The 23323-nt window shown below is 37.1% G+C and overlaps 1 protein-coding gene and 1 long non-coding RNA gene across 17 annotated transcripts in view; one reads left to right on the top strand and one right to left on the bottom strand.

Annotated features, from left to right (window-relative positions):
• RIC8B (RIC8 guanine nucleotide exchange factor B) overlaps nucleotides 1–23323 on the top strand; it is a 91644-nt gene that overhangs the window by 60925 nt on the left and 7396 nt on the right. For 2 of the 9 annotated variants that reach the window (XM_037513691.2, XM_037513693.2), the window contains exons 8-9: nucleotides 3631–3775; nucleotides 13933–14052. In XM_037513691.2, the coding sequence (XP_037369588.1) occupies nucleotides 3631–3775; nucleotides 13933–14052 (265 nt within the window). Of the gene's footprint in view, nucleotides 1–3630; nucleotides 3776–8081; nucleotides 10095–13932; nucleotides 14053–16984; nucleotides 19313–20922; nucleotides 21062–21711; nucleotides 21889–23323 lie in introns of those variants that run through there. The other 7 variants (XR_005125714.2, XR_008552141.1, XR_005125716.2 and 4 more) reach the window with 7 other exon arrangements.
• The window catches only part of LOC119247335 (uncharacterized), a 76085-nt gene continuing 54218 nt past the window's right edge, over nucleotides 1457–23323 (bottom strand). For 6 of the 8 annotated variants that reach the window (XR_008552146.1, XR_008552143.1, XR_005125718.1 and 3 more), the window contains 2 exons: nucleotides 15121–15199; nucleotides 10827–12189 (listed from right to left, as the gene is read on the bottom strand). This is a non-coding gene — a long non-coding RNA (uncharacterized LOC119247335). The other 2 variants (XR_008552149.1, XR_008552144.1) reach the window with 2 other exon arrangements.

Genomic DNA, 23323 nt, shown 5'->3' with positions numbered 1-23323 from the left:
TATATTTCCCCATATAAAGGAATCAGTGCACTGTGGTAAGCATCATAAGGGAAAAAATGTGCCATGTAATAGGGCAGCCTTGAAGAGGGAATGCTTGGGTGATGTATACAGAGTCAGAGAAAGTCTTCAGAAAAGGGGACAGAGAAATGTAAAACAGCCTTGGTATATAGAAAAAAGAGAAAGTCCAGATGTAGAGAATCCTCAGTATTCAGGAATAAGAAGAAATGAATTTGGAAAAGAAGACAGAAAATGAAGAACCCCTTAAGGCCCTGATTTAAAAATTGATCTTTAACCTGTGGGACAGTAGAGTTTTTATCCAGGAAAATGATAGAATCATACAAAGGTATTATCAAGCAGTTGTGTGGAAAGGGAATGGAGAGGTATGAGACTAGAAACAAGGAGGCTAGTTAGAGGAAGCTGTACTATAGAATTTCAGTATTTGACTGAAAGGATTATAAATCCATCTTTGTGTAACAGATGCAGGGAATGGTGTCTGGGCAGAATCTAGTTCTGCTATTCTTTCTCTTTGGTAAAGAGCAAAACTTTTTTTTTGTTCGTTTTCATGGCAGAGGTGATAAAACCCACATTTGTATAAGAAATGACTGTCAGCACAGTGCTAAGTACAGTGCTGCTGTGGCTGCTGTCCTCAGTTCCTAGTGCTCCCTGGCATCATGATAAAGTAATGGTGAAATATTTGTTGCTACTTTCTCACTGAATGCTGATTTATTGCATTTCTGCAGCATTTTCACATTGCTGTGTGGATGATTGCTGTGACAAAGAACAGATATATTTGTCTCCTTTTTTTTTTAATGGTCACCCAAAAATCTTTTGTTTGCTTTAGCCAGCTTAATTTAACAGGCAAGTTCAGTCAGTTTTCCTTTTACTACTTCCACAGTATTAAATAAGATTATTATACATTGTATTTGAAAACACACTGAAAAGTAGCTAGATGTCCCCTACCAAATAATGTCAGTCACAACCTCACAAAGAATATGCTTCTCATTGTGAGAATTTTGTAGTCTGTTTATCTTACCTCCCTCGCCCCCATTTTTTGAGGATTTTATTCTAATAACAAAAGTTCATTTGATTTACCTTATCTATTGTGAAGGCAGGGTATTTCTTAAGTCTTCTCTGTAGTACAAACTGTCACAGAATTGGCACAGAATGTCTAGTCCAGTGAATGGGCAATAAATGTTACTTTCATAAAAGTTCTAGGGATTTTCACTATTAGCTAACTTCCAGGAGGAATTTTTGCACTAGAAAGCAGGATATTTAGTATTCTGTTTACACCTTTTTACACTACTTTAGCCTTTCATGAATTCTGCATTCTTAAAGTGTGTTACTCTTTAGCCATAGTGGATTACTTACATTTTTGTATATCTTTAAATACTTATTTAGGGCCTCCCCTGGTGGCACAGCTGTTGAGCGCTGGGCTGGGAGGCTGCCCACAGCCTCTGTAGCGCCGGTTTGTTCCCTGGCCACTGGCGAGGGTCCCAGAAAAAAAATAATAAAATAAATAAATACTTATTTAAATATATTCATTTAAACCAGTCATAGCATTTCAATTTAGACTTTCACAATTTCAATGAATCCTTTTCTGGAACCTGTAATAAGCCTTTTCTAAAATGCTTACTTTGATAGTATCAGTGCCCCATAGCTTCAGATCTATGACCCAAAAGCCACAGTCACTTTGTGTCTGCCTGTGTGACCAGGTCATGTCTGCCCTGCAGGAATATCCAGATACTCTGGATATCCACTTCCCCTGATAGCCCATCAAGAATCCAGGAATTTATCTAAACCACCCCACACTGAGGAGAAGCTGCTGGCAAGAGAACAGATATATTTATTCTAAGGGCTTTTGTGGTCCCTTATTAAATTCTAACATGATTCTATGTAGCACCCACTGAGAATAATTACCAAAGTGACCACAGTTACCAATAGGTTTTTTTTTTTTTAAACTTTATTTTTTTCCCCCCAAGATTTATTTATTTATTTACACAAGCACTGGGTACAGTCAGAAGCGCGGGAGGGTGAGAGAATTCACCAGAGCCAGAGCGGGGAGCAGAGCAGGCAGAAGGACTGAAGTACACTGCTGAGGGGAGCAGCGGGCGGCAGGAGAGGTCTGCGCGCCATGCGGGACCCTCCTTCAGTGTCCAGGGAGCAGCCAGGGATCTAACTGGCGCTGCAGAGGCTGTGGACAGCTTCGCAACCCAGCGCTCAACCGCTGCGCCACCGGGGAGGCCCACCAATAGGTTTTAAGGTAGAAAATGGTTGAAAACAAACTATTTAATCTACTTACATTATTCATGTTTTCTTTTGCACAAATCTTACCAGTTTGCTGTGTTCTTTTGAAACAACTTTTTATTTGTCCCCAAACCACCTTAACTCCAAGTTAAGTGCTTTAAAATTTCATGAACAGCTCTATCCTGGAATATTTATCCTGTCCATGCACTTATGATTTGATACTCTAACCATATATATCCCTTCCTCTTACCCAGCTATTTCCTTGCTCACTGTCTCTTTCCAAGTCCCCAAAGTTATTTTAATTGATGTTCTCTGAATTTTCTTCAACTTTCTTTTTTTTTCAGTAAGTGATCTGAATTACAGTCATATTTTCCATAGAATATTTTATGGTTTGTTCCCTACAGTTATGTTTAAGATAATATTTTATTGAATGCCAGAAGTAAATTTTGTCAGTTTTAATCATTTGATTGACTATTCTAATATTCACCTTGAAATTGTACCTGAAGAAAAGAAAGTATCCCTAAATAAAGTTCTTTAATGATTGCTTAGTATCTTCCTTTAAGTTTCTTTGCAATAATCCCCAAAATTCCTACAGTTGAGGATTCCCCTGCAAAAGTCTTTTTACTTATGTTAGTGGTAACACTTTACACTGATTAACAAGGTGATATTTACAGAGGACTAGCACCAAATGCTTCAATGGGATTTTTTTCATTTTTTGACAGAGATAAGTTTAAAATGTTTGTTTACCTACTATTTCCAGGGGAAAGGAATGAGTGTTTACTTTGTGCCACATTCTTTTTAAAGCACTTTGCATGTGTTAACCTGTGAGGTAGATATTATTCCAATTTTCCAAATTAGAAAATTGGGGTACAGAACTACAAAATAATTTACTCTCAAGGTCAGCCATCTGGTAGAGCCATTCTTGGAATCCAGTCAGTCTGACTTCTGGACCTGCCTTCTCAGTGGGTTTTATGTGCTTATATATTGGGTACTAGCTTTTTTGTGAAAGTAACATTTTAGCCTATTTGTAATATCCTCAAGTTTTTTTATTTTTTATGTTGTTTCCCTTCAATTCCTTCATTAACTTGTTTCTAATTATTTCTCTAAAACTGGTAAAAGAAATAAATGCCTTACCACAGGGACCCCACTCCTAGCATACAATGTATTTACAACAACTCTGTTTTGATTTCTGATAGCCGAAATAAGACTTTTGGTCCTCAGAGCGTGTAGGAGAATTTCTAGTTCAGTATAACGACGACCTCAATTTGAAAACCTTTCAATTTAAGACTTAATGCCATGGCATGTAACGCATCCTCACTGTGTAGGTGAGTGGTCAGTGATGAGCACCCAAGGATTCCTGTCTAAAAACCTATTCTGTTTTTGCAGTGGATAGCCTGCTGAAATACACTGGCTATGGAAATGCTGCAGGACTCTTGGCGGCCAGGGGCCTCTTGGCTGGAGGAAGAGGAGATAATTGGTACTCAGAGGACGAGGACACAGACACTGAAGAATACAAAAATGCAAAACCAAAGTACAGTATCAAATTTCTTTTCACCTAACTATTGTCTGTGCCTTTGAGTTGGTTATTTGCTTTTCACTTCCTTTGTCTTTAATCTTCCTTAGTGTTTCTTTTCTTTTGTGGATTTGGAAGCTTTCTGTTTAATAGTGTTTTCAGAGGCCTTTTCATAGCTGGTACCTTAGAGAGTGATTTCAAGTGATTGAGAAGGATAATATTGCCAGAAATGTTCTGCTGCATTATATTTTCAACATGCTCATTATCCTCTCTCAGGTTTTAGGAGAGATGATGACGTTTTTAGATATCTGTCATAATTTAAAAGTGTTGTTTACTTTCCTTTCCATAGGTTGAAATTTTACAAGATCAAGTATTTAAGTTGGTTATTTGATGCTCAGTCTTTCTCAGATATCTAAATGTAGGTTCCATACATTCTGATCTTCCCTTTTGCATAAAAGCCCTTTGGGTCAAAAAATAAAGCAACTCAGTATGTTTTAGTCAAACACTTAGGCAGTCATCTTTGAACAGATACATTAATGCACTGAGTAGCCAAACCAGACACTTAAGTCTTCCCAAATTGGATGCTTACAAATGAGACACTAACTCTTATCATCCCATGTCAGTCACTTCTGTTTCCTTCTTTTCCCTCTGTATTCTTCTCACCCTCCTCTCAGGTAAATTTCTTAGTTTCCACTTGAGAGGTATTTGAGCTCAGTTTTCTGGTTTTCCTTACTGAGTGTTGAAAGGGTGTGGCCCTCACCTTTGGCATTGTCAGTGATGTTGACATGCTGTGTTCCCTGTGGTCAGTCCTCTTGAGTATGATGTGGCTCATGTAGTCATTGATCAAGGGTAGAAAATCACTGTCTGCAAAATTAACCTTCCTCCCATTTTTATAAGTATAGATTTTGCCCTAATGTCATGAAAGAAATGGGGTGTCAGATGGCAAAAGAAAAAATCCTTTCCTAATTAGGCAGGGATTATGGACCTGTATTCCTGGAAAATTAGGTCTTACTACAGGTTCTTTTAGCTAAAATCAGCAGCAGTGCTGTCAGCCTCAGCAGATTCTTATAAACTATATGCTTAGAAAAAACACTGGGGGGAGAAAGCTTACAGTGGGTTCTTAAATTAAAGCTGCCACCATTTAGATGTTATAAACTGGGCCTCTTATCAAGTATATAAAGCAAAAATGGAGGCTTTCTACTTTCTTCGTTCCTCATATAGAAATCATTCTAAATTAATTTTGCTAGCTCTTGATTTTTCCATTCTGTATCATCCATATCAGTTTAATATTATCTGTCCATTTGAAACATTGAAATATACCACTTGAGAAGTCTTTTAAATAATGTGGAAATTACATTAGGTATTCATTGTTTGGACATACTCAACTAAGAATACTTATGAGTACTCATGAATGTTTGATAACATTAAATCTCAGTGTGTATTGTTGATTTTGCTTGGGAGGTGACTTCTGTAACAGTAGTGGTCATATACTTTACAAGTATCAGAATGTTACCATAAGGAGAAGAGCTTAGAAAAAAATTTAAGAACACTGAGTCTCTACCAGTGGTATGAGAAATAGAAATGTGTTATATTATGAAGTGATATTCTATTTCAGGAGAGCACCTTCCCCCCCCCCCCCAATCAAGGAACATTATATTTTATATTGTTACTTTCTTAGAGCTCTAGCATAAGATTCTATATCTGACAAGCTATGTTTTCTACTAACAGTCTATTCTAGAGTATTATGTTGATCGTGTGGTAGTTGATCAGGGGTAGAACATCACTGTCTGCAAAATTAGCCTCCCAGCCTCCCCCCACCCTCCAGTTTTTATAAATATAGATTCTATACTTAAGATTCTCTAGTTTGAATTTTCTGTAGCCTTCAGACTAGCCTATACTGTTTTTGGGAACTGTGTTAGTGTGATCAAAAGAGTCATTGTGAAGTCTTGTATTTCTTAAACCTTGCTCATTACAAGTATGAATGTGTTTCTTAAGTCGCATCACATCTTCCCCTCAGGTAGATGACTGGTGACTGTTTTTTTTTTTTCCTCCCATCTTCCCTCTTTCAGTAAAACAGTGTGGTGTGGTGGGGTGTTTGTCAGTTTAACATACTTGTTCAAGTAGTTCCTGTGAAAGTGTTGGTAAAAAAAGTACTTTTTAAGCAAGACGGTCCTTTGTGTTCTGGGGAATGATCCATAGAGCACAAAGAGCTTTTTTCCTAAAAAACATTATGAAAAATTTGTACCTACCTAGTCAAACTTATAAAGTCTGCATCTAAAAGGACTACTTAGTCCCCTGCCCCTGATTACCCATCACCGGTCAATGTTTCCAAGATCACAGGTCTGTCTCTCTTACTTATAATAGTTGCTAGTATTGGCAGAAGCAGAGAAATCACCCTTCATCCAGTTGGCACTAGTCCCATTGTCAAAAATGTCAGTGGATTTTGATTATTGCACCAAGGTAACCTGTAATCCTATAATGGAATCTGAAACCAAGAATTGTAGGGAGCTTACATTCAGGCTATGGGAGACAGTTTATATTACAACAATCCTTTTTGTGTCAAAATAAATGTATTTAATGGACTGGAAATGGCTTTCTGCAATTAGCACACTTAGACAAAAAGTACTCATAGAATCTGGTACATGCCACACAGGATCTTGGTGTTTGTCTTACTAGGTTTGTTAAGTTTCCAGATGAATTTTGACCTCTATATCAATGAGAAGCCAAATCCCTAAATTATAACTTGTATCTGTTTCTTACATGTTCTGGGCATAGAAGCCCCTTGACTGTAAAGATGGGATAATATATCTGACTGATATGGTTTGTACATCATTCCAGCATCAATAGAAAGATGTGTATCTAATGCCATTTGGCTCATTTTGACCATGACTGTCAGGAAGGGTATACAGAAGCCGAGGGGTCCAAAAAAGTTATCTGTAAAGGGCTACTTTATGGAAGAACAGGAGAAAGGGATGGCCAAAGTCCACAGAGCTCAAAGAGACCTAGTTATACTCATTATACCTCACACTGACTCATAATCACATTCAGAACCTTTTTAAAATCATGTCCTAAGCAACCTTGGAGGGTTCTTGACTATTTTTCTCAGTTGTGGCAGCAGCTGTATAGCTAGTTTCTTCAGCGCTGGACAAGAGACTTTCAGTTGTGAGGATTTTATCAGGTCCCATTAGTTGTTTCCATATATTGGATCAATATAATTGAAAGGTTTTTTTGGTTTGTTTGTTTTTAATGTTTCTCAAAGTAAATGACCCAGAAACAAGGACTTGAAGATTTTAGTACTTGCCTAGTAAGAGCTGTGATGACATATTTATGTATAAAAAGATTTAGATAACATTTCTAGGAACTGGAATTTATTTACTATAAGCGGTCATGAAGCACAATCTAAATTCAGATCCCTGAAACATCAGAACTTTGCCTCTTCTGTCATATATGTTGGTTCCAAAAGTTTACCAGCCTTTGATATTTGTTTACCACACCAGTTTTTTGCCTTCAAAGTTACCACACCAGTTTTTTTTGCCTTGAGTTTTCTGATTTTTCTTTTGTATTATAATTTGGGTAAATGCCAGTAAGAAGCCAGGTGTGTTGACACACTACAGTGTTGAATTTACTCCAGGTTTAATTTTCTGTAGATTCACAATCATTAGTTTTCTCTACCTTTTATATCAAGGATATCATTCTTAATTCAACCTAAACCTAACATAGGAAACTTTTTTTTTTTTTTAAGATTTATTTATGCATACAAGAGCTAGAGTCCAGGCCAGAGAGGCGGGGTTTGAGAGGATCCACCAGAGATAGAGTAGGGGAGCAGAACAGGCAGATTGACTGAAATACACTGCTGAGGGGAGCAGCGGGCAAGGTAGGAGAGGTCTGCCTCGCCATGTGAGTTTCTTCCTGGCCGGCCAGGGATTGAACTCGTGCTGCGGAGGCTGCGGATTGCTTCATAGTGTGGTGCTTAATCCTTGCGCCACCAGGGAGACCCAGGAAACATTTTTAAAGAATTATAATTTTAAAAGATATTGTAGAGGTTTTTTTTTTAATTGCCTAGATATAACTTGGTGTTCATGTACATATAATATATTCAGTGTATATTTTTGCATGCTGATACATGATAAACACCTCATAAAAAGAACACCACCCTAGTTCTTTCCATTACTAACAGATTGTAAGAATTTGGATTAAGATGTGGTCTCATGATTTACCTTACTTTTTAAAATTTGAAACCAGTTTTATATTCCCAAATTACTTGAGTATTTTAGCCTCAGCCACCATAAACTGGTGTCGCTTCAAAGTATATCTGAATTTGTAGCAGACTCCACAGAACACCTGGTTGTTTCATGGCTTCGTTAATGTGAAGATTGCCCATGCAGCTCGATAGTAACCATCAACTGAATGGAATAACTCACCGTGAAATAATCATCCAGTGATTATTTCCCTGAAATCATTGAGTAAGTAAGTCTCTTACTTATGCTAATAAGAGCTGATATTTATTAAGTGTCATGTGCCAGTTACTGTTCTAAGAACTTTCCTGATACCTCATTTGATCTTTACAGCAATTCTTTGGGTAGGGTTCTCCCTGTTTTACAGATGAGAAAATGAAAGGTCAATGAAGTTAGTAACTTGTCTGGGATGTATAATAGTTCATAAGTGCTCAGGTAGGCTAACTGCAGAACTTGTGTTTTGGGGGAATTTTGTTGTTTGAGAGATAGACAAAGTATTATTCTATTATTTTTACCTTACTTGGGGGGTAAACTATACCTGACAAAATTCATTTTAGTGTGCAGACCTATATAGCATTATGTACACACACATTGTTGTTTAACTGCCACCATCCACGAGAACTTCATCTTCCCCAGTTGAAACTGTACACATTTCCCCCTTGCCACAGCCTCTGGTTAACCTCCATTCCACAACTAGGAGCCACACCTGAGTGGACTTTAAGAACTACATATAAGTGAAATCATACACAGTATTTGTTTTTCTGTGACTGGCTAATTTAACTTAGAATGATGTCTTTAAGATTCCTCCATCCTGTAGCATGTATCAGAATTTCCTTCCTTTTCAAAGTAGAATAATATGCCATTTTATGTATGTACCATGTTTTGTTTACTCATCTATTGATGAACTCTGGTTTGCTTCTACCTTTGGCTGTTGTCAGCATAGCCATGGAAATAACTGGTCCACTCCCTGTTTTTATTTCTTTTGAGTATATACCCAGAAATGGAATTGATGGATCATATTGGGTTTAATTTTTTGAGGAACCATTTTACATTCCCACCAGTAGTGTACAAGGGCTCCAATTTCTTCACATCCTCTCCAATATTTGTTCTTTTCTGCGGTTTTTATATACATAATATTCATCCTAATAGATAGGAAGTCAGAGCTTGTGTTTTTAAGAGCAACAGTATTTTTCCTCTCACCCAAAGGGAGAGATGAGTTTGCCTTTCAAATAGTTTGTGTTCCTAAAATATCTATTTCTTTGATACAGCCATAATAGAAAATAAGAGACAACATCTGGCTCTATCTTCATTCACAGTGCCTTCAGAATCCAGCTATCCCTTACTGCCAACACTGATTCAAGTCAAAATTTTCTTCCTCCAGGATCAGTTTAATAGCCTCCTAACTTGTCCTATAGCTTCTAACTTTGTCACTCTCTCTAATCATTCTCAGCAGCAACCAGTGTGATCCTTATAAAATGTGAGTCATTGTCACTGCTCCAAACTACATAGCTAAAAACCAGTCTTTGGAGTGATATGCTTCCACTCTTTCTAACTGTGCTGTCACCACACTGGCCTCTTCACTGTTCATCATGCTGCAGATACACTCCTGCATGAGGCCTGTGTACTGACTATTCCTTCTGCTTGTTCTCTAGAGAGCTACTCTCCTCTTTCCCTCACCTCGGTGAAGCTGGTTCTGTCTCCCCATTAAAAATTGCAACACTCCCTCCCTTCAACCCACACTTATGTTGCCTTTTTTTTTTTTTTCATAGTACTTACCACCTTCTAACATACCATGTAATTTACCTATTAAGTCTGTTTTCCCCACTAGAAGATAAAGTCCATGAGGGAAGAGATTTCTTTGTTTTTGTTGAGCTCTCTCTTGAATAGTGCCTTGCACACTGTAGGTACTCAGTAAATTTTTGAGTAAATTAATTTTCTGAGTTAAATTTGAGTTGTTTAGCTCCTCCTCAGCCTTAGGATATCAAGATGATTGAGTTACCTATCCTCAGCAAGCTGCATTTCTAATTGGGAAGTGGGAGACCCAGGGAATGGAATTTTAAATAATCAAGATATGGAAAATTTCTACCTGCCTTTTTTGTGTGGGGGGGTGGGAGGACAAATTTTCAGGGGAGTTTTTCCTGGAAAGACATTTCTAGCTTCTTTTACATACATTTCCTTTCCAGCCCCCTTCCCTGGTCTGGTTTCACAGATGCATTTTCCTAAAATCCCTGACCCTTTTCCTAGAGGTGGCAGATTGTCAGCCTGCAAGTAGGTTTTGTTTGGCTTGACGCATGTTGTACTGGTTGTTTGGTTTTGTGGTTTGTTTCATTTTACGTAGTGCTTCTTAAAACAGCTACTCGCCAGCGTTTAGAATTCAGATATTTTAGATGACAGTATGGATTGTTAGACTTCAAAAAAGGAGCAGCTCTAATGTTAGATTTGCATTCTCACATGGTAACCTGCTAATGGAGTTGAGTGGCTGTGGTCCCTATCATACAGGCATAAAAGCTCCTTCGGTTTAACAGTAGATACTTTTTGTTCCTCTTATCTGCCTTGCTCCTGATAACATAGCCCCTTCTTTGAGTAAAATTTAATCCACACTTTTTGGAGATTGAAGTTAATTTTCATATAGTGGAGGGAATTATTAATGGATTTTTGTTAAGTGATCTAATACTGTTGATATTGGCTAAATGTGTCAGCAATTTGAAAAAAAGAGCGAAGACCTTAAAATATATTTCAGCTCTGAGGGATATGTTCATTTGTCCTTTTTGGTATCGTAATCCTTTTGACATCAAGCCTATAGCCACTGTCAGTTCATATACCAGGCCCTGTGAGTAATACAAAATTCTAAATTAAATTCCACATATAACAGTTTAGATACTTCTTGTCATCTAATTAAACATATGTAGTCATAGAAGTGCTGGGAAGATGGGTGGCAGGAGCAGACAAGGTAGGAGAAAATCATGATAAAAATTTCCCAGTAAAATATCCACTATAATTAAAGCCTACTAAGACTCGATCTTGAAATAAAACGAACCCCAGAAGTCTAGTGTTAAGATCTTGAAACCCGAAAAGTTGAGTCTCAGACTATGCTAGTGAAGGCTGTAAAGGTTGCAAGTGTTTGTTCAGCCAAAAATAACCTATTTTATGAGAACTCACTCACATCCTTGTTGTGGTGATTTTCTTTTTGTCTCTTGGTAGGGAAACTACATGTGACTGGTTGGAAGTGGGGAGCAGGAAGGTAGTGTCCAAGTCTGCCTCCTGTCCCCAGCCCATGGACATTTCTGACCTAAGAGTGGCATAGTTCAGTGCACCAACTTGTGTTTTCTGTGACATTGTTCACATTCTTCTGAGTAAGAGTGTTAGGAGGATGGGAAGGGACTTTTTAAAGGCAAAAAATGAAACCTGAATTTTGTAACGGCTTTCAGGGTTGGAATGTTTTATCCTATGGGGAAAGTATGGTAAAAGTCTTATTGTACAAGAATGAATTTTTGGCTCAGTGGGTATAGGTTTTGAGACTTAGGAGCTCATGTCAGAGGACTTGAGGTCAGCTTATGGAAAACACATCATTTCTACTAAGCCCTTAAAAGACCAAGTAAAAAATCAAATGTGCCCTGATCCAGGAATTCATATCCTGACTTTGTATGTCGTGGTATACACAGTCCCACAAGATTTGCCAGTGTGTCCTCCTGAAAAATTGCCATTTTTCCCTGTGGTACAATCTGAATGTGCTAATATGTTGTGCAATAGTCTATGGATCTGACTGTTTAAAATCATCCCTCCATTGAACTTGAGGGAAGTTCTCTCAAGAAGGCTCTGTAGTACTTAAAATGATCTACATGGTTAATACATCTACCTTCCACTTTCTTCTTCTAAGGCCTAATTTCCTTCCTCTGCTTAGGGGGTGGTATATGCCTCTAATAATAAGTACCTTTACTTATTTATAAAGACTAGTTTTTCTAATTCAGCAGGAGGGAAACCAGTGAAAACATGCCCCATTGTTACATGTCTAAGCAGATAACCGATGGGGAGTGGAATTACATTTTCAGTGTGGCATCCGAATACATCTTAAAACTTCATAGTTCTCAGAAGTCTTGTCTGGGTCTTTGTTCTTGACTTGAGAAATATGATGACCCCATTCAGCGTTTTTGTTAATGACCGCTAACTAGAGGCCTTTCTCTCTTCTTTTATGAGCACCTGTAAAAAAGGAGAGGCATTAATAGCACACAATGAGTGTCTGGCTCAGTGGTTCTTAACCTAATTGTGTATCAAAATCACTTGAAAAACTTGAAAAAGAACAGATTCAGTTGGTCTTAGGTGAGGTACAATCCTTTTAAGTTTCCCACGTGATTTTAATGTGTGCCAAACCTAAGACTCACAAGCCTGTGGGTTTCCAGACTGTTTCCCCAGAGCGCCAAACTTCCTGAAAGTGCATTAGGAGCTCCCTTGCAAGGAAATGAGTGCAGACACATGGAAGGGACTCTGAAAACCCACTCTCCTTGACCACCCCTGTCCCCTCTTCTGCCTGAGCAGTATGTATTTTGTCTACTTTATATATTAGCTTTCTGTGTGGATTTCATCTGTCAAAAATAAAATGGGGGAGGGCGGTTGCACTCCTTTGAAGGGGAAAAGATTATAGCTCTAGACATAGGTCTTATGCAAAATGATTAAACAGATGTTTCAGATTCAGTTCTTGAGCATGGTGAACCCTGAGTTCTTCTACAAGAATCTCTGTCATGTAGCCTCTGAGGAATGTAGGAAAAGAAAAGGAAATATTTTGGTATTAGATAATAACCTAGTGTCCTGGCCTTTTACTCCAAGTGAAAAGAACCCTGATCAATAAAGTAGGTTACTTTGCTAAGCAGAAGGCTGCCCGAGGCCCCAGTCTCAGTATCTTCACTTGGGCTTACATTTTTTTCCATTTAGTTTAGCTCTGTTTTCCAGTTTACCCCCAATAATTTCCACTTGTTATATTGACCAGTTTACTCATTTGCTTGTCCTAAAGGCCTGCATTAGTTTGTAGACCTGATAAAGCAATATACTAGCAATTTGCTGTTTGCAGGGATATTTCACTATCTTTTAAAACAAACCATCTGTACTTGACTAGTACAAAATACTATAACTTCTTGTCTGTTTCTTCAGAAAGATGTTAAGGTATTTAAAAACCATTAAAAGAATTACTATCTTTTATTTCACCTCAAGAGAAAAATAGTATAGCTCTTATCTATGAGGATAGCTTGTTTGGTATTAGAACTATGTGCAAAGTTATGAAAGCTGTTCATTTTAAGTACTATAGTAAATCTATTTACAGAAAACCAGATGGTATACCTGTCTCTTGATAGGCTTCATTACTTTTTTTTTTTTATCTAGGTCAGATCAAATCTAATTAAATTGTTCTTCTGCTTTCTCTTTTATTATTTAAACACTCATTGCTTCTGTGGTCTCACTAATGGACTAATTTCCTGAGATTATAAATTGGCATGATTTCATTTTCAGATTCCAGCCTCTCTGCCATCATTTTCCCTATTTTTTTGACACTGTTTTATGCTGTATCACAAAATGGATTTGTCCTTCTGAAATCATTTACTCACTTATAATTAATAAATAAACTGTGCATCCAAGGATATTTATTCTAACGGCACCAAATTTCGTATTTTTGAAAATCAACCATGTCTTTTAAAAAAATAAGTTAGCAAGTTAGTTTTACTAAAAAAAAAAAAAAAAAAAAATTACAGCTGTTGCCCAATTCCCAAAGCAAATTAGTAGGGAAAGTTAATTTTTAAATTTCAATAGCAGTTCTATACCATAAAATTGCTATTGCCATTTTTTTTTTTTTTGGCTATTATACTCTTTCTTATTATAACTTACAACTTGGACCAGAAAAGTATAGAAAGAGCATAATTTTAAAACATACAGCATAACTTTTTTTTCTTTTTGTAGCATTAATCTTATCACTGGTCATTTAGAGGAACCAATGCCAAACCCCATAGATGAAATGACAGAAGAACAAAAAGAATATGAAGCCATGAAACTTGTCAACATGCTTGATAAACTTTCCAGGTATTGTATTCCCATCCATATTTTGCTTGGTTTCTAAAAGTGTTCTATTTCTTTGTCTCTCTCACTGAGAGTTACCATAGAACAGCAACTCTGGAAATCCATGTTGATTGGAACAGGGTGGCCCAGGCAGCAGTTTTCTTTTGGCTACCATGGTTTTTCTACATGTGCCGCTTCTGGATGTGCATTCTTAAACATTTAAACTGAAAGCTAGGATAGTAACGACTAGATCACTGTGACATTTAACCAACTAACCTCCCTGTCTTCAAAAAGATGCTTATGAGATAGGTTCAATGATTTTGCTGCTTCTTGTACTTTTTGTTGTAGTCTGTTTTGGGTTTTGTTCCAAATCATGATGCTTTTTCTTTTTTTCATTTTTGATGTGCAAGTCTGCAATTCTATATCTTTTGGGGTTGCTGCTGAAACCAAGAATTCTAAAATGTTATGCACCCAACAGGAAAAAGTGAAAAGGAATAGCTCAAATGATGGATTTCTGGAAATAGGCACTTCTACTAATGAGGGGTTATGAAAACAGTCTCCCCTTCTTGCTTCATACCTCCTTTCCCTCCCAAAATAGCCAGTTTTGAAAATAATTTAATATATACTAATTAGTATCTAGTTATTTTGGAGGAGTTGATAGAAATATTACTTGCTTTTACACTTGCATGAGTTGCTCTATTTTCCAGTCAGACATTGAGTCACTGTCTCCTTTAAGCCATCTTGAGTGTTTCAGTGTGCTGGTGGCAGCTGCCACTTAGTGCATTTCTTCTGGTCATCTCCTTTTTCTCACTACTACTATGTGAAGACTAGTAACCCTTAGTCAAGAAGTAACAACTGGAATGGGGCAGCCTTTTGGCTTTTTAGCCAACTGGTTAAAGGGAAACAAAAAAACGGGCACAATCTGAACTTTCGTCAAAGGATGCTGATAAAATGGCAGATGTTATTTAGAAATAAGTAGCTTCGTCATTTATAAATATTAGTATGACTATAACTTAGTGACTTTATGGCTAGTTCTTTTAAATTTCATCCTTTCCCAAAAAGATAGCTCTTTGCAAATGACATTGTTCATACCTTGGTATAGAACAGACATGTTCTTCCATGATATTCCATGAAAGGATTTAGCCAAAAAGAAGATACTCATAGGGTAAACCTACAGGAGAGAGGATAACACATTCTGAATGAATAAGATTTGTGCTGTAGCTACTGAAACAGTTGTATAAGTACTATCCTTAGCATGAAAACTGTCAAGTGAGTCCATGTGGTGGAAGCTGGAGAGGGAAGTATAAACAAGGACCTGAGAGACCCATATTAGTAAGTTAGAGCAATAAGCCAGTTAAGTTGCATAAATTTCATTCTTACCAATAATACACTTCAACTAGCTCTTATACTCTGAATGAGTAAATTCCAAGCCAAGAAAGTGAAAGATTTAATTTAGGTACTTGAATTTCTGAAAGGGATACCATTTCTTAAGGAATCCCTGTAACAAGAACAGAAAACAAAGGTACTAGGTCCTTCTTTTAATCTGTGAGAATCCACATATTCAAGAAACTGCCAATAAATAAACAGCGTCTGAAATACCCAAACTGCCATTGATTTAAACTATGCTTCAAAGAAATGCGAACTCACCCAGAAACACCCAGCAGATGCCCAGCTCAGTCCAAAGGTGTTAGCGATTATAGCAGAACAAATATATATTGTGTTGACTTCAGTGGTTGCCATTAAAGTTGAAGCATAAGGCAACCTTGAGCATAGTCCTAAACACAGACTTTTTTGCATGAAATGTAATGGGTTTTTTACATTGTCTGCCTTTTTGTGCTTTCTAACATTTGCTCTCACTAATAACAAACTATGACAGAACTGTATGGAGATCAGCAGTGGGCATTCCAAAAGCAGGAATGCAAAGAATGAAACCATTCTTTATGTGTCTTATATGTTTGTCTTAAATTTCTTCTCTCTTTTCACTGTTATGTTTTGGTTTTATGGGGTTTTTTTGTTTAAGTAAAGAAGATTCCATAAAACCAAAGTAGTCTAAAGTCAATACAAATCAGGAGTCATTTATTAAGCAGCTACTCTGTGCAAGGCACTGTGCTAGGAGCTGAGGGAGATTCAGAGGTTAACTTGACAGTTTCTACCTTTGGGAAACTCGTGTTTTTGGTGGAGGAAATGGCTGCAATCTAGTCTAGAATTCAAAGTGGAAGGAAATAACAAAATAAGGTCAATGTTGAACTGAAAGCACCCAGGAAAAAGAGCAGTTCATTCTGTCTAGATAAATCTGGGACTGTTTCACAGGGAAGGTAACATTTGGGCTGATTCATGAAGTTTAAGATAAGGTGTTTAATACAGAGAAATGACCATTCCAAGTGAAGGGAAATTTATTGATAAGTCTTTGGTGTTCACACATGCATCTTTCTTCCCAAGAGCTTGTTTTGTTTTATCATTATTTGATTAACAGGTTGTCAGACTTACCATAGGGGAAAGCAAGGCCCAAAGAATTGCCGAGATCATTTCCAAGTTAATGAATGATGATAATCCATTTCCTTTTATAGAATTTACAAAACACTTTCACATACATTGTCTTTCTAGTTTCATAATAAAGTAAGATTAGGAACTTCATTTTCCAGAATGCAAGACCTTTGCTCTGTCCACTGTGCTCCTGTGTCTGTCAGAGTCAGTGTTTGCCAGAACACTTCCTAATCATCCTCTTCAGCATTGTGCTACTGGTTAGTTCCCTCAAATGTCACTCTAAGGAGGTTCTGCATCCCACCAACACTATTGTGCTCAAAGTGTACTGCAGCTTTGTCTGAATAACTTTCCTTCTCAAAAATGAAATCATTTTCTCCTGAGCCTGAATTTAAAGGCATGTGAGTAAAGGACAGGATTGGAGGTGATGTGGCCAAAGAATGGACACTAGACACTTCCTTTTTTCCATCCATAGGAGAGCAGATGTGAAGGACCTGCACCAGGATGGTGGTTAGCAACAGTGGCCCGTGCCAAAGCACTTACCAATGTGATGACTAAGGTTGGTCATGCCAAGTACTGTTCTGAGCCTGGTGTAGGATGTAGGTGTTATTCACTACCAAAACTATAAAAACCACCAATGTAAAAATTAAAATTAAATTTCCATTTTTGCCTCCTTGCTGGACATAGCTACTGCCTCAAGAAACTACCTTAGCAGCTTGATCTTCATGGATATTGGAGAGATTAGAATTCATTATCCTCCCCGTGAATTCCAGCTGACTTAGTAATATTCCAAACAACTTTTTTAGTCTAAGGATTGCATTTATGACAGATATAAATGAAGCCTTCAGAGTTTGTGACTAACCTGAACCCTATAAATCTCATCACATCTAGCTAGTACAGTGCCTTGTACCCTGTGGTTTCCCCAGTATGTGATGATGAAATGATGAACACAGCTGATCTCCAAATCTGAAGGTCAGTTTTCTGCTCTACAAAATAACCTACATGGTTTACGACTTTAAAGTATACTTTTGTCAGTATCATGTCTTGGCAAGATGTCATAAAATTCAGGGCTAGAAAGGAATTCCATAAAGTACTTCGGCCTATAACTGACTGATTTAATTACAAGGATATATTATTCCCATGGAATGATTATTGTAATATTTATCAAACATAAGCATTAACTCCCGAAGCATGATATTATAGAAAGCTTCATTTGACATTGATGTGAGAGGAGAGGTGGAAAGGGGGAAGAAATTTGCTTGCCTCTCCACCTCTTCTTTCCTTCTCTGAATTGGAAAAAAAATAAGTCCCTGCAACTTAAGTGGGAAATTAGAATGGGACTCATGTATGGTTAAGCAAGTCCGGTGTGGCTAATACAATTGCATTCACCCCAGCTACAGCACACAACTCATATGTAATAACGCAGCCTGCTCCAGAAAAGAGGAGCTAAGCGTTGGTTGGCTTAAGCTAAGGGAAATATTTCCAGTTTTGTTTTGACTTTTCTAATCTTCTTTAGTTCCTTAATTGGAAGTAGGACGCATTAATCTTCTCTACCCCATCACTGTTTAACAAAGTACATTGCCTTTTTGCTAATATATTCTATCAAAATCTTCTGAAGTTTGTTTATATAAATTTTTCCCATCTCTTCCTTTTCTCCTTATCTAAATATTTTTTCCAGCCATTGTGTACGATTTGGGACAAGACTTTCTGAATGAATACAGGCAGTATTATATGGGAATAGTTTCAAACATCCTAAAGTTGGGACAAGTGATTCATGACTGAAAAGTTGTAAATTTTTCTTAGAAGCAAATTACTCTGCTTACAAAAATAACTAATTAAACTAATTGTACCACCTTTATGATGAACTAGTCAAGGAATTGCTTTTCAAGTACATTTCAGGAATGTGATCCAATTTTAAAGCATTATGAGATCTATTGTAAAGTATAAAGAAATCATGTGTCTAGTCTGGTTACCACTAGCCTATATGACTCCTAAGCACTGAAATATGGTTAAGCTTAATATAAATATTAAGTATTCATCAACTTTCAAAGACCATCAAAAAAGAATGTAAAATAATTCAGTAACTGTTTCATATGGCTTTAATGTTAAAATATTTTTGATAGGTTAAACAAAATACACTTTTACCTGTCTTGCCTTACCTTTTCTATATGACTATTGGAACATTTAAGATTACATAAAGGGCTTGCATTTGTGGCTTACATTGTATTTCTGTTAGACAGTGCTATTCTATATCATTAAAATATACGATCAGGTTGCTTAGAAGTTCAATTAAAGAATCAAGGATCCAATTAACACATCCTTAAAGTGGCAGGAGAGGAATAATTTGAAAACTTGGTATTTTATATCTTTAGGTTATAGAAGTCCTGCCACTGGTTAGACACCTGTAAGTAGGATGTCATACTACCTTTGTGTAGTGCCTGTTGGTAGTCATTGTCACTTGAAGAATGACTACATGGACCTCTTGCGTTAAGCACTAGATGCAGTGGCTTCTGTCTCAGAGAAATATCAAATAAGAATAATATCACTGGATATTTACTCTTAGTTACCCTCCTCTAACTTTTAAGTTTTTTTTAGTTGGGAAGAGCATGTAATAACTTGTTATTCTTTTACTTTATTCAGCGGTGTCCGTTGGCTCTTGTGCAAATTTGGAAACAGGATAGAAAAGTTGTATAGAGAAATTACCAAGAAATAATAACGAACACCTTTATTTAAGGATAAAACTAAAATTTGTTCTTCTGGCACTACCTCTTTATATTTTCTTAACCATGCTATTTAATGTGAGGTGGGTAGCAAATTTTTAGAAACTTTGCATAATATCTTCTAATGGAAATGAGAATAAAAGACTAATATTTATATAGCGCTTTAAAGTTTAAAAATCTCCATTGATCATTAAAACAGCCCTAGGAATTAGAGCAATAGGTATTTTATTGGGACCAAAGATCAACACAAGATTAGACACCTGGTTAATGACATCCTGGACTCAGTTCTCAGACTCCAAAACTTGTTATTTTTTGAAAAATTGCCATCAGCTCTCAAAAATGTGTCAATATGATTTTTAATGTGACATTCTAAGCTTTAAATAAAGACAAGTCGTAAGCATATTTACCTGAGAAGAGGATATAGGTTTTGAAGACATGTATTCTTGCTTTTTCATTCCATAAATAAACTCAAGTATTATGTCAGATGCTAAATAAATAACCTATACTACAATCCCCCCCAAAAAACCCAAAACTTTGTATGAAAAAAAACAGTAAAATTGCTATAGAAATAAGTTTTTCTTTTGAAAAAATGATTATAGGTAGTCTAACAAATTATATTTTAATGTTATCTCATTAAGCAAACCTAATTTTGACATGGCTTCCCTATGGGATTGTAGGCAACTTGCAGCTACCATCTCAAAGTGTAAGGATGTGGTATGGATGATACGTCATATCCCTTTGACTTGGGAGTGATATTTTTATGCTACATATTTTACCTTCCCAGTTGTACCCACCCCAAAACATGATGGTAAGGCATGAGGGAAGGATCTCACAGTACTTCTGAAAGATGCAACCTGAAGATCTAGATTTTGCTATGGAAAAACTGCCATATCCTTTCTACTGGGCTGATGGCTAAGTGAAAGGTCACTGGACTGATCAACACTAGGAAGCCACCTGATGAAAGATGAAGGTTTAGGGCCAATGCCCAAGGGACACTGTTCACAGTATGTAACTGAACATGTTAGCCAGGGCCAAAGGTTATATTATTTTTGTGAGAAAAAAAAGGTTAGACGCAAGAATATCACAAGAAATCCATTGTTGTTCAGTGGATTATGGACTGTATCTTGAATTAAGATGTACTCTCACACTTGATTACAGCAGAGAGTACAGAGCTTTTTTCTTGGGGCTATCACAGACTCCATTCTAGCAGGCATCTTGGAAAAGCTGTTAATTAAAATGCTTTCTTTATATACTAGTTTATCATCCTCTCTTTCAAATGTGAAAAGGAATTAAATATGAAATGGCAAACTTAAAAATGTGAGGGTTCCTTTTTCCAAGCCAACCTTACATTAATAGAGCACGAATCCCTGTGCCAAAGAAATGGTCCCCAATTATCCCATCTTGGGTTTTCTTATACATTGTGCAGAAGTCAACAAAACAAGTATGTAACAGAACCTGCCTAAATAGCAGCCACCCTCATTAAAAACAGAGAATTAATCACGGGGTGATTGAAGGAAGCAATGCCTCATAGCCCCCTCCCCTTTCTTCTTTTCTAATCATAGAACAAAATATGTTACATAAAAGGATCAGAACTATTATGCAGTACTCAATTAGAGGGAGGTGAATAGGTCTCTAACATGCTGTTTTATCAAAAGAGCAGACTGGTGTTTGCATGACTGTTGTTTCATTACAGACCCTGTCATTAATTCCATGTGTCAATACTGCCCTGTAGTACACAGAGCAGACAAGAAAGAAGAGCCCTTGAAAACAAGGGAATGATTTTTGAGTCGTTATCAAGCTAAGTGGCAAGCGGGAAGCTGAAACTCGTATAGGTAAATTCGAAGGGACTCTTGGGAGATCTGCAAGTGGGAAACAAGAATGCATTTTACCAACTGCTTAATTATGTCCTGTTTTTCAACAAGTACACTTGAATTGAATGCTTTGTTTGTATTGCACAAAAACATGTGCTGCGGGCAAGAGTATTCTCTTGCTTCCAGGTCAAGTAAGGTGTTTTATACACATATACAAATCTGGCCTATAATGTGCGATTGGGTTAGTGACTGAGCCCCAATATTGCACTGTCATTTCTGGGGTAAAGAGTTACATAGGAAACAGAAGCCCAAAAAAGAAAGGAACCTTCTCTAAGGTCCCGAGAAGTTATATAAGCCCAGGCATTCTAGGGTGTCATACTTACAGGGAAATGGTGGCTCAGGAAAATATTAAATTATTTTATCTGGGGGAAAAAAAAAAAAAAACCAAACACCAGACCAGAAAATTTTGAATATGGTATAAGTCCCATAATCTCCCACCCCTAAAGTATTTTTTGGTTTCCATTAGCAGTCCCATTGGTTAGACCGGGGCAAAATAGGGTTTCTTTTCTTGGACGTGCTTTATCTGTGTCCTCGTGCCTGGCCAAGCCCTTATAGATTATGATTCCTTATCGTTTAGTAAGATCAAATTTCTAAATGATGTTTCGTTCCAGTTGAACATTCTTGGAGGCTTATCTCTTCCCTGGCCAGATGCCTGATCAGATGAGAAGCCCGCCATGATACTGTCACAGTGCCTAGAATGGGCTCTTTATCCAGTAGACATCACTGTACTTTTTGATGATAACGAGGGCAGTCTTAACTTATGTTAAGGCCTGTGTATAGCATTGAAGGTAAGTATGAAGGAGTTGTTGCTATGTGAATATCTTAATCCTAATGCACATTTCAATATATAGTATCCATTTTACCACGATGTACATATAGCTGACACCTAGCCATCCTTTTTAGCTGGGACCTTCATAATTTAGAACCAGTAAACTCTTCATGAAATGGCCTGTTTATTGAGGGCCATGATTGGATTTAGATCCTTCCTTGTAACTTTTGCCATTGCTTTGATTTACTTTTGTAATCATTCTAATGATCTACTGGTAGTTTTGCAGAAAGGATTTGTGGTCTTGCTGTCTGTCAGTGACAATTAGGTGGGATGATGTGTTTGACTCCAAGGTTTAGAATATCTTGATTAGAAACAAAGACTGAGTAGTGCTGAGTGTCTTAAAAACCTAGCAACTTTTAAAATAGATCAAAATTATTTGGTAGTCTAACATTTAGACGCTTAAAATAGAATCTTGGGGATCATCTTGTCCAACCCCTTCATTTTATAGATGGGAAGACTGAAGCCCAGAGAAAGCAATGACTTGCCCCCAGATACCTAGCAAGTTAGTAGAAGACTAGAATATAGACATCCTGATGCCCTGAATATAAGTAACTAATTCTATACCAATCATTGGTTGGGAATTCCAGGCTGCATGGTACAAGAGGGGCCTGACATATGCTGATCTGTCAGAATGCCTGATAACATTTGTCAGGGAAATAATTAGTTAAAATTATATGAGAATGGTTCTCTACCATTTTCCATTTATGTATGATCTCTGTACTGTACTCTTCAGTAAACATGTAGTGAGCACCTGCTGTGTGCCCTGTTCTATACTAGATACTTCAGATTACAGCCAGGTAAGACATGGACTCTGCCCTCAAGTTGCTCACAGTCTTGTAGAGAACAAGAAATCCCCAAAAGCATGATGCAGAATTAGAATGCTGTTATCTTTCCTAACTAAATCTTGATGCAAGTGAATCTTTACCCAAAGATCTAGCTTTTCTCTTGATTGTGGTTTATTAAGAATCCTATAAAAGATAGGATTTATAAAACATTCCTTTTATGAAAGTGCAAGATATTCTCAACTGCAATGAACTTTAGTTCAGTAACACTTATTGAGGATCTGCTATCCGCAAGGCACTGTGCTAGACATATAGGGATATGAAAATTGACTAAAGCATATAACATGCATTTTAGTATGTCAGCAATATTGTTTCATAATTTTTAAACTTTGTAATGAGATTTTCAGTAATTATTCTTAAAGATGTGGGGCCCTTGAACTAGACGACAATACCTCTGTACTCAAATCCAGACTTGTCAACCTAGAATTTCGAAATCTCCATTCAAATCCTCTTTTGTACCCCATATCTGTTTTGAGCTTTCCTTTTCCTTTACCTCAGCCAAGCCAGCCTGCTTGCCAGTCCCTGCATACAACTAACTCTTGCTTCTGTGCC

The sequence above is a fragment of the Talpa occidentalis genome, unplaced genomic scaffold (assembly GCF_014898055.3).
Source record: "Talpa occidentalis isolate TD23 unplaced genomic scaffold, MPIMG_talOcc4v2.1 talOcc4.16, whole genome shotgun sequence".
Classification (NCBI taxonomy): domain Eukaryota; kingdom Metazoa; phylum Chordata; class Mammalia; order Eulipotyphla; family Talpidae; genus Talpa; species Talpa occidentalis.
This window is presented reverse-complemented; position numbering and strand designations above follow the sequence as displayed.